This window comes from Microplitis demolitor, chromosome 8 (assembly GCF_026212275.2).
Source record: "Microplitis demolitor isolate Queensland-Clemson2020A chromosome 8, iyMicDemo2.1a, whole genome shotgun sequence".
In the NCBI taxonomy this organism is placed as follows: Eukaryota; Metazoa; Arthropoda; class Insecta; order Hymenoptera; family Braconidae; genus Microplitis; species Microplitis demolitor.
In genome coordinates, this window is record NC_068552.1 from 1,178,622 (window position 1) to 1,190,101 (window position 11,480).

At 30.7% G+C, this 11,480-nt stretch overlaps 2 protein-coding genes across 2 annotated transcripts; both read left to right on the forward strand.

The window, feature by feature from the left end:
- Positions 1-1,033: 1,033 nt before the first annotated feature.
- On the forward strand, positions 1,034-6,041 carry LOC103575883 (tRNA (guanine(10)-N2)-methyltransferase homolog). Its single transcript, XM_008555863.3, has 8 exons — positions 1,034-1,344; positions 2,739-2,813; positions 2,885-3,130; positions 3,195-3,329; positions 3,409-3,672; positions 4,570-4,708; positions 4,780-4,978; positions 5,045-6,041. The coding sequence occupies exons 1-8, from the start codon at positions 1,279-1,281 to the stop codon at positions 5,340-5,342; spliced, it is 1,422 nt and encodes a 473-aa protein (XP_008554085.1). The 5' UTR covers positions 1,034-1,278; the 3' UTR covers positions 5,343-6,041.
- A 723-nt stretch (positions 6,042-6,764) lies between these two features.
- LOC103575882 (E3 ubiquitin-protein ligase synoviolin B) lies at positions 6,765-11,402 on the forward strand. Its single transcript, XM_008555862.2, has 8 exons — positions 6,765-7,314; positions 7,864-7,956; positions 8,075-8,227; positions 8,519-8,809; positions 8,883-9,097; positions 9,183-9,400; positions 9,478-9,775; positions 10,819-11,402. Exons 1-8 carry the CDS (start codon positions 7,186-7,188, stop codon positions 11,111-11,113), a joined length of 1,692 nt encoding a protein of 563 aa, XP_008554084.1. The 5' UTR covers positions 6,765-7,185; the 3' UTR covers positions 11,114-11,402.
- Positions 11,403-11,480: the final 78 nt, after the last annotated feature.

Here is an 11,480-nt window from a genome sequence, read left to right on the forward strand (position 1 = left end):
TTAAATAAAAAAAAAATACGCACATGTAGAAAATTTAAAAAACTACACGAGCCCCCTGAAGTTGGCGGGGGGAATTCAATTTTTGGCAAATTTTTTTTAGCAATTTGTTCGTCAATGTTCGCTATAAATAATTATTTGTTCGTTTTTTATTTTTTTAAAAATAAATTTTTTAAAATTTATTTGAAGTTAGCGGTGACTATACTCATTTTCAATCCCTTTTATTTTTTTTTCCATTTATCTTGATTTGTTTGTTAATATCCCACCAAAAATAGTGTTTGTTCGTTTGTTTTTATATTTATAATTAGTTTTTAAAATTTTGATTATGCCCGTTGATCTAATAGTAGTTGTGCGCATGCGCAAGTGTCTGCTGTAGGTTTAAAATTTTAATTGTTTTCATTATTATTTATGTTTTAATTAAATGAGTAATCTTATCAAGTAATTATCAAATCCTGTTGATCATCTAGCACATCATAAGAGTATCCAGGTATTTACCGGAGAGTAATGTCAATCAGCCACAATAAATTTTATTTTAAAAATTTAAAACCTAGAGTGGACACTTGCGCATGCGCACAACTACAATTAGAACAACGGGCATAATTAAAATTTTGATAATTAATTATAAATATAAAAACAAACGAACAAACGCTATTTTTGCTGGGATATTAACAAACAAATCAAGATAAATGGAAAAAAAATAAAAGGGATTGAAAATGAGTAGTCACCGCTAACTTCAAATAAATTTTTAAAAATTTATTTAAAAAAAAATAAAAAACGAACAAATAATTATTTATAGTGAACATTGACGAACAAACAAATTACTAAAAAAAATTTGCCAAAAATTGAATTCTCCCGCCAACTTAAGGGAGCTGGATTTTCTAGATGGTTTCTATTTGTATATTTTTCTAGTGTAAATAGATTTTGTTTAATTATGTCTATTTCTATGTTGTAATCAGCCAATCACGTTACGAATAGATTGTTGATTATAAACAGGTTATGTTTCATGTACTTTTTACTATAGGAAGAAGAAGGATATATGGAAACTGCATGTCTCTTGTTTATAAAAACGGTCAAATTTTGGTTAGCTTTCGAAGCCGTCACCTAATTTATTATTTTAAAAATATTGACTAACTTTGAATCTTAAATTATTCTTAACATTTTTATTGTGGCATAATTTTGTTATTAGTAACTTTGTAAAAGCATTTATGCAATGTAACAAGTTTTTTTTTGCATGAAATATATTTGTTGATACTTGTACTGAGAAAGCATAATATTTAAACAATGAACTCTTTACCAAAAAAATATTTATTTTGGTTTGCACACGAGCACATTGATTTCCGGGTTCCGGTAAGATTAATTACAAGCATCAATTAAAAGTACTTACAGTCATTCTTAAAAAGTGCCTCCAATTTGTTAAAATTTTCAATGAGCTTCAACTGTCCCCTGTTTTAAAAACATGATTTAGAACAATTAGCAATGATTCAAAACAATCCAATTTTAATACTGTATAGACAGTGGGCTCAGACGTCTCCTAAAAAGCTTCTTTTTAGTGAAAAAATACATGGGGAATCAGGTTTTTTTTTTTAAGTAAAAAGAACACATGCTTCAGGATCAAAGGTCATTTTTCGATACAATCGCGGTTTTTTTTAAATATCACGCAAAATATGCAGGCTAAAGGCACAAACCAAAGGAACAATTTTGTAGGAAATTAAATTCTTGACAAAAAAGGTCTTCTTCATTTTTTGAATAAAATGTGTATTTATGAAGATATTTCAAAAAAACTATTTTTAGATCTTATGAAGTAATGTCAATTTTATGATTCAAATTTTCAAATTTTGCCAGCTAAAATTTATTCGAAAATTATATATTAGCTCCTAATTAATAACTCAGTAATTGTTTTTAAATTCTATATCTAGGGGAAGTTGTCCTTTGTTTAATCAATGCTAGATTTTTTTTTTTTTTTAATTAATTGATAAAATTTCGATGATCCTGTTTAAAAATACTCATTGACAAGGATTGAAAATTATTTAAATTCTTTTCAATCCATACGGAGGTTTTGGAAAGTATTGAATGGAATTGAAATTTTGATCATTTGAATACTTTGTAATTCTTAAAATGGAATTCAAAAGTATTGAAAAGAATTCAATCTTTCATCATTTCAATACCTTCCAATATCGAATTATTTTGGTATTGAGGATTCAGAAAGATTCAAAAATGTCAATTCATTTTAATTCTTTTCAATCCCACACTCGATCCGAAATATCGAACTATTTTGGTATTGAGAAGGATTCAAAAAGATTCAAAAATGTCAATTTATTTGAATCTTTTTCAATCCCACTCTTAACCCGAAATGTGAAATTATTTTGTTATTGAAAAGTATTCAGAAAAATTGAAAATTTAAATTCATTTGAGTCTTTTTCAATCCAAGTCTTAACCCGAAACGTGGAACTATTTGGGTATTGAGAATGATTGAAAATATCAATTCTTTCGAATCTTTTTCAATTCCTCGGAAGTTTAGAAATTCTTATATTATCTTGGATTCAGTATGATTGAAAAGTATTAAACTTATATCCAGATGAAAACCTTGGGGTATAGAAAGTATTCAAAAGAATTTAATTCTTATCTTTTTCAATACTTTTCAATGAGTATCTTAAATCAGGGGACAGTTTAAATTCATTGAAAATTTTTAAAAGGTAAGAGGCACTATCTGAGAATGCTCTTAAAACAATTTAAATTTCCAGGAAATTAATTCAATATTAAACTTATTCAAAGTAGTACCCTCCAAATTGAAGATATCGGATAAATCTACAGACCATGTAAAGCAGACTTTCTTTTTTATCTATAGCTTAATTTCTTTTCTTTACAAGAGATTTTTTAATTTTTACAGCCTTATTGGATTGTCGAAAGTGATTGTGAGACAATCATCAAAAAAATAGCCAGCAGATCAGTATCTTTAAAGTTTTGTATGGAACTTTGGGCCCAAGCCTCTGATCCTTCTAAATTTCACGAAACGTTAAGGACACATTCACAAGAAAAGATACAATACTACAAAAATCGGGATAAATCTTTCAAAATAATCGTCGAAACTTTTTCTAAACATATTTCTCAAAAAGAAAAAGTTGAGAGAATTGAAGTAAGTGGATCTGAATCACTGGATATGTCATAAACTAATAAATTAATTTAGTTTAAATTTACAGACGCTCAACTACCTGCCGTTTGAGGGACCAGTTAAGTTGAATAACCCAGACAATAGTTTTTATTACATTGAGTACTATGGTACTAATTCCAATACTATAGCTGAAACACCTGAAAAATTATTTTTCGGCAAATGGGTTAGAGCTTCTTAACTTTTATTCAAGTATACTGCAGTCTTCCATTAGCAATCTATTTAAAATTGAATTGAATTTTCAGATAGCCAATGGTCAGAGAGATTTAATTCAAAAGTTGTCATTAAAAACCCGGAAATTTATTGGGACAACTTCTATGGACCCTCAGCTTTCGCTTCTTATGGCGAATCAGGCGCAGGTTAAAAATGGAGATATTATATTTGATCCGTTTGTCGGAACAGGATCTCTTCTAGTAGCTGCTGCACAATTCGGTGGTTATATTTTAGGAGCTGACATTGATTTTATGATGCTGCATGCACGAACTAGACCTACGAGAATAACACAAAAAGTATTATTTTATGTTTATCGATTACACACTAGTTTATGTGGTATCGCGAGAAAATAATCATGAAGAACCATTGTTAGTAGCCTTGTCTTAAGCAAGTGACTTGACGAAGTCTTTCGACAAATTTCTTATGGAAGATTTAAACAAAACTTGAAGAAGATGAATTTCATGAGTATACTTGTCAAAGATTTCATCTTCTTGCTTAAGATTCTTCTTAACGACTTACGAAAATTTGTGGAAACAGTCTGCAGCAATTCTTAACCATACGACTATATAACAATGTTCAGTCAGAGTTGCTTAAGATATCGGGTTTCTTTATCTCCGAGTCACTTCAAGCTCAAACGCAGTACTTTTAGCAAATCCAGTTGTCCTCATTCAAATTTAAAGTGCGAACAATTAACAATTCTATTACTCGATGAAATTATATTGAACATTAAGTGGGCGCCACCCAATTTACTGAAGATACAGATTTACGTAAGACTTCATTAAGAATGCTACTAGGGTTTTAATTATTAGTAACCTGCCACATCTTCGCACGTGTATGACTATAGTTTAATAGATCTTTTTATAAGAGGAATAATTCCGTAGTACATTGTTTTTATACACCTTTATATATGTGTCGTACGCCAGTAAAGCTCCCAGTCGCCAAGGTTTTTTTCGACTTCTTCAACTATAATCATATTCCAGTCAATTTCACAAAATCTCAATTAATTATTCACCAAAACCTTCATAATTCCGTCTTCTGATGAAAATCCTTCTTTTAAAAAATTGAATTTTCCCGCCGAATTCCAAAAAAATTGTTACGCAATCTAATATTTGAAGCTTATTTTAGATTAATCGTGTTTTTGAATTGTAAGTGATTAATTTTCAATAATTTTTACTTAATCTTATTTATCCCAGATACGGAGCAGCGATGAAAGTGTAGCTGCAAATATAAAACAATATGGCAAAAGTTCTTGTTACTTAGATGTTGTTGTGTCAGATTTTTCAAGAAGTATGTGGAAACCACAGATGCGAGTTGATGTCATCATTACTGACCGTAAGACCAGTTCATAGTATTTAATTGAAATTTTTGAGTATGCATTTAAATATAATTATTTATATCTGCAGCACCTTATGGGATTCGAGAAGCAACGGAACGTATTGGAAGTGCAAAATCAAATCCAAATATACAAGAAAATCAAGTTGCAACTCATATACCATCAAAAATAATTTATAATCTACCTCATATATTTTACGACTTGTTAGATTTTGCTGTTAGACATTTGGTAGTGAATGGCAGATTAGTTTGTTGGTTTCCGGTCTACAGGTAGTCTTATTTCTTCGGTATTAAACACTTACTTCATTTTTATTTAATGAAATTTAAAAATTCTAGGGATTACTATTCCACGGATCAATTACCGTCACACCCTTGTTTAAAAATGATCGCTAACTCCGAACAAATATTGAGCATCCATTCAAGTCGGAGATTATTAACATACGTAAAAATAAGGGAACCATGTGAAGAAGATGTTGTAAATACGTTAAATATGTTGGACTACAGAGAAATGTATTTTGCATTTAAAAATGAAACTCGCAAAGAAAGAAGAATGAAGGAAGCGCTAGCGCGAGCGACAAATAAGGCAGAGTGGGAGAAAAGATGTAAAGAAAATAAAAAAGAAATGAATGAGTGATATTACAACGAAGGATACTATTTTGCATCAATAAATAATGAAAAGTGACTGAATTATTTTGTGAATATTGAAACTTTTTAATGAATTGTCTACGATCCGAACTAAAATTGACCTTCACTGGGCTGAAAAAATAAAGCTTATTTTATAATAAATTTAGTATATTAAAAATAGGTTGGCTGAAAAAATCCTGGATAGAATATTTTAAATTATTTTTCGAAAAATGATTTTTTATAAAATTTTGCAACATCATGATAATAAGAAAAATTTTATCCTGATTTAAAGTATGAAACATAGAATGTGCAAACGTTGGGTTGTCTATTATTTACCTGGTGTGAGCAGGTGTGTTGGAAATTTTTGAATTGCCGCCTTCAAAAATGGTAGATGCGCTTGCGCTGAACTTGTCGTGAAAAGGCTTATGCCCTAGACACTCTACCAATAGAGCACGGTTTGCTTTAGCAAAAGTTTACTTACAAAAGTTTCCCTGAATTTTTCGTCAAATTTCCGTCAACCGGACTTTTCTATTTTTGATGACAATTTACATACAATTTGCTATTGAATTTAACGTAAATTTACTGCCCGAATTAGAATGCAAATTGACTAGAAAAAAGTTGTCAATTTCCAGGCAAATTTCTTGTCAATTTATTGTTAATTTGACTTGCAAAATTGTTAAGTATTTTTTTACCGTCAAATTGTAGACAATTTTATGTACAAATATACTTACTTTCTAAAATGGTAAGAATGAGCATTACCGACTTTTTTTTTTTATAAAAAGTTATCTTTAAATTGAAGAAAAATTACCCGTGAATTTTCATTTTAAACTTTTGCTGTCAAATTGACGACAAACTCGGGCTGAAAATTTCAGGTAATTTCAACTTCAAATTACCGTCAATTTCAAGCTAGAGTGGTTATTTTTTCTAATGTCCAAATGACAGTCACAATTGTTGACGTCAAATAGATGCCCTAGCGCAGTTTGCTTAGCAAAAGTTTACAAGCTTCCTTGAATTTTTCGTCAAATGGCCGTCAACTTCGAGCTTTTCCTTTTTTGACGACAATTTGCTAAATGATTTGATGTAAATTAACTAGCCAAATTAGAAGCATACAAATTCACTTCAGAAATTGTATACAAATTGACGTCAAAAACGGAACAGCCCGAAGTTGATGGACATTTGACGGAAAATTCAAGGAAACTTAGGGTTTTTTTATAGTAAAAAAAAGTTACCTCTGAATTAAGGGAAAATTAACTGCAAATTTTTCTTTCCAACTTTTGCTGTCAAATTGTCAGAAAATTTCAATAATTTCAAATGTCAAATCACTGTCAATTTTAAACTAAAGTTGCTAGTAGGAATTTTAAAAAAAGTAAAAAAATTAATTGTCAGCTAATTTTAGTTCATAAAAGCGACACGTACACGCCTGCGCACGATAGAAGCGCACTAGTGTTCTCGTAAATATAGAATAGGTATAGACCCTTAAGGTATTTAAAAAAATCAAGATTTGTTTTTATGTAATTGTAAATAATGAATTGTTTCATACGCTAAAGAATGAAAACAGTCAATAGAATGTCTCATAACTAAAGTTGCGCGTAATATTGAAAAAAAACCTTTATCATCAGTGTTGATATCTTTGAATTATTTTCCACGAATAACTTTCCACCACACCATCAATTGCACGTCAACGGTAGCAGACGGTTTTTAACCAATAATTCAGCTGGATTGAGTATTTTTAAAATCCGTCTCCAAGTTACAACACTATTTTCTACCAAAACAAAACGTCAAAGTCGAGAGTTCTGGAATTTAGCCTACTTTATAATAAAATATCGAAACCTGTTTATTAATTACGTTTAACAATGAGGACAGCAGTTATTTTGTTAATTAGTGTCTTTGTCACAAGTACTGTCATCGCTAATGCATACTATCAAAAAAAACAGTTCTATCCTTCAGTTGTCTACATAACCAAATCAAATCCTAGTATGGCTGTAAGTTTATTCATTTATTTTAATTATTTTTCATTTTCTTGATTATTCTCATGAAAAATTTTTTTTTTCATTAGTATTTATGTTTTTTCATTAGTATTTATGTTTGATGTTAAAAGAAGTACTCAATTTTCTAGAATAATCTTAAGTGTCCTGTAGAAGTTTTGGCATCGAAAAGTTAACAAAAACATTTTTATTTTTTGCGATGTTAAGGCAGATTTTTTTTAACAAATGTCACTACTAATGTCCAGCCAAAAGTTAACTTGTTATGTTTCGAATTAACTTTATGATAACAATTTGTCAACTTTTTGATGAAATTTTGAAAACTGATAATATTTTGTAGCAATTTGTTGACAAGCAGCAATTAGTTTTTTTGATACCCAAAAGATGACAAATTAACAACTTTTTTATGTCAACATCGGATTTAGGATGTTATCTTTATGTTGACAAATTCAACTTTTTTATGTTGAATTAATGCTAGCAAATTGTTAAGGATTTCTTAGGAGTTGTGGAATTTAAAAAAAAAAATAGTATAAATAATTATTGTTTTAGGTGATGTATGCTCAAGGACTGATATTTGTTTTTATGACAAACACATTTCTTCGAAAAATATTTTTTGGTAATCTACGTGCTGCTGAACTCGAGGTAAAATGAGAAAAAAATCAATTTTTATTCTATTTATAAAAATAAAAATACTTCATACTTCATTCTAAATCATAGAATATTTCATTAAAAATAAATCACAACTTTCTTTTCTTTTCAGCACCTTGTAGAGAAAGCATGGTATGCTGTAACTGAAACATGTTTAGCCTTTACAGTGTTTAGAGATGATTTCAGCCCAAAATTCATAGCATTGTTCACTTTGCTACTATTTCTCAAATCTTTTCACTGGCTTGCTGAAGATAGAGTCGACTACGTAAGTTATTTATTATTTAGTTTTAACGATAATACAGATTAATAAGTAGAAAACTATCCAAACAATTTAAGTCAATGTCTTCCTGAATTTTCTAGATCAAATTTGATCTAGACAGATCTATTTTCTTGTCTCATATCCAAAATCATTTTACCCAATATTTTCGTTCTGTCGTGTAAAATCTCTACGAAATATTTTCCAAAATTAAGGTTTTTGATGCGATTGAAGAAGAACTGCAATAATCACACATGTACAAACAGGAATACTAAAATGTATCTAATGAAATTTTATCAGATGGAGAGAAGTCCGGTGATTACATGGTTGTTTCACTTCAGGGTTGCGACTCTTCTGCTTCTGTTATCTTCGATCAACTTAACAATGATTGAATACGCATACAATTCAACTATTATGAAAGGTGCCTCAGTCCAATTAGTATTCGGCTTCGAGTATGCAATACTATCAACTGTAGTTCTTAACATAACCATAAAATATATTCTTCATACAATTGACTTGCAACGCGAAACTCCTTGGGAAAGCAAACCTGTATTTTTACTGTATACTGAGCTAGTTATCGGCCTCATCAAGGTAACATAAGTTTGCTTGTTCACTGCTAACTTGGTGTAATTATCTTGTTTTTTATCTTATTCTTTTTCGAAAGGTTATTCTATATGTGGCTTTCGTATCTGTGATGGTAAAATTATATACACTCCCGCTATTTGCCCTGCGACCGATGTACTTCACCATGCGAAATTTCAAAAAAGCTTTCCAGGACATTGTAATGTCTAGAAGAGCAATTAGGAACATGAATCTGTTTTACCCTGATGCTACTCCTGAAGAGTTAGCAGCTGCCGATAACGTCTGTATAATCTGCCGGTACAACAGTTTATATTTTTTTTTCCATAATAAATGAGGAATTTTTCTCTATCTAATCATCGACTCTTGTAATAATATTTTGTAGAGAAGAAATGATTGCAGCGAGTAAAAAACTTCCATGTAATCATATCTTTCACACAGTTTGTTTGCGATCATGGTTTCAACGTCAACAGACTTGCCCAACATGCCGTTTGAATATTTTAAGATCAGCTTCAGGCAATGCTGATGGTCGTCAACGAGAGCAAGCCCAAGGGGAGGTACCTACTTCTCAATCTATTCAAGCACCTACGATTAATCATCAAGGTATGGATACAGTGACACGTCTCTCATCTGCTGATCAGACTTTTGAATTAATTGACCAAGCCTTCTTTTTTTCATAGAAACAGATCCTGAGAGCAATGCGTCTACGTCAAGAACAAGAATGGTCGAGGGTGCTACCTTTGTAACGGCAAATATGCCGCTTTACACACCACCATTCCCATCTGTTGTTCCTTTACCAATAGTGCCAACTCCACTACCCTACCTCAGTACGCTAAACGAAGAAGAGCTTCGTCAGATGGAAGGTAACTTGAGACAAGCGGTTGAAGCTAGGATTCAGACTCTCCAAAGAGTTCAACTTCTTCTCGACGCAGCCAATGTGATGATGAATCAATATCAAAGTGCAGCAAGTCTCTCAAGGTAGATTAGTTATTTTTTTTTTATTTTTTGACGCATGGAAAAATACTTTAATGAAAAGGAAATTGAAAAGCTGCAGCCGAGTTATACTTCAATTAATTTTGGTAATTTCAATTGTCAAATTATTGTCGATTTCAAACTAAGGTGGCTATTAGGGAATGTTCTTTTCGGCTGCCATTTTTCTACAATTAGGTCATTACTGCGCATGCGCATTACTGTAAATTCATGGAATGGGGTTCCGTTTTTGTCAAACTAGGCCTAGGTGGCAGCATCATAGCTCATTCGATGGCGCGCAAAAATTTAACGTTAAAAATAATTTTTTAACTTATCTACCAATATGGATACGAACAATAATAAATATTTCACATGGAATGTTGCACAGTTAAAAGAAGATAACTCAACTAATTACCTGTGTAATAACTTTCATTTTTTTCAACAATAACATCCTTCGCGGAGTGGTTAGGACATAACCTCGATTTCGAAGACCGAAAATTTACATTTATAGTCTGTTCCTAAAGGGCCCGACGTTTTCCATCATTGGAAAAAGTGAAAGTTGCTTTTCCTTTACAAAAAGGAACACATCACTTACCCATATTCTGTATAATTTTTTAATTTCTCTGAAATCGAATATATATGATGATCATGCGACACTAGTAGCTACTCCAAATCACATATTTAACTGACAAATATACTGTATATTTATTATGGTCTGATATTTATATTATTTATCGAAAACATATAATTGATTGTAAATTGGAAAATTTCTTGGAGTTTTTTTTTCCTAAATCACCCTAGAACAAATTTTTTGTCTTTTTAAATTTGACATTTAGAAATGTGCGCTTGACCAAATTCGCTATTATGCTGCTCTTAAGCGGAGGAGTTCAGTAAAATGGAACCCCATTTATCATAGCCACGTTGTGGGAATAAAGTCTATTCTTTTTCAGACTTAACTAATATGTAATAAGATATCAATATCCAAATTGAAATTTTTGTAACAATCCGTAAACTATGTAAAAGAATTTACGAAATCAAAAATTTATTTTTAGTTCTTCAGCAGCTCCTACGGATAATACTGTTCAAGCAGTATTTCAAACAACCCAAAATTTGAACCAAGTTCCAGAACCAACTACAAGGTCACTCAGTGATACGATGGTTTCTTCGGAAAACGTCGTTGAAGACTTGGAATTGAGAACGCCGAGTGAAACTGATTCTAATGCATGTAAGGATAATAGTATAGCATCTTCTTCAACCTTAGATGCCAGGCAAGAACAAAACGACGAAGCATCAATTTTGAGGCGAAAAAGATTACAAAAATTCGCCGTGCCATTAACAACTAATTAGCATGATTTAATTGATAATGTTATATAAAATATTCACTCATAAATTTTAAGGGTTCATTTTTATGATTGTTATAAAGTACTTTAAATAATCGGTGACTCAAATCTAAAATATCAGCAGCAAAACTTTCAACACATGCGGCTACTTTTACTAAATTCTTCATTCTACGATTAGTGTATTTTCTGATACTCTGTTAAGTTTGAACTGTTGTAAAATATCACAACCTCTGTACTTTTTTCAGTAATTCACCTGAGATTTAACAATTTATAAATACAATTTCGTTTTCTTCTTCCATTGTAATTTAATCAGAATATTTTTTACGAATTTAACTTTCGTAAAATTGAGCGTGTAAAATTATTCTATTAACGAT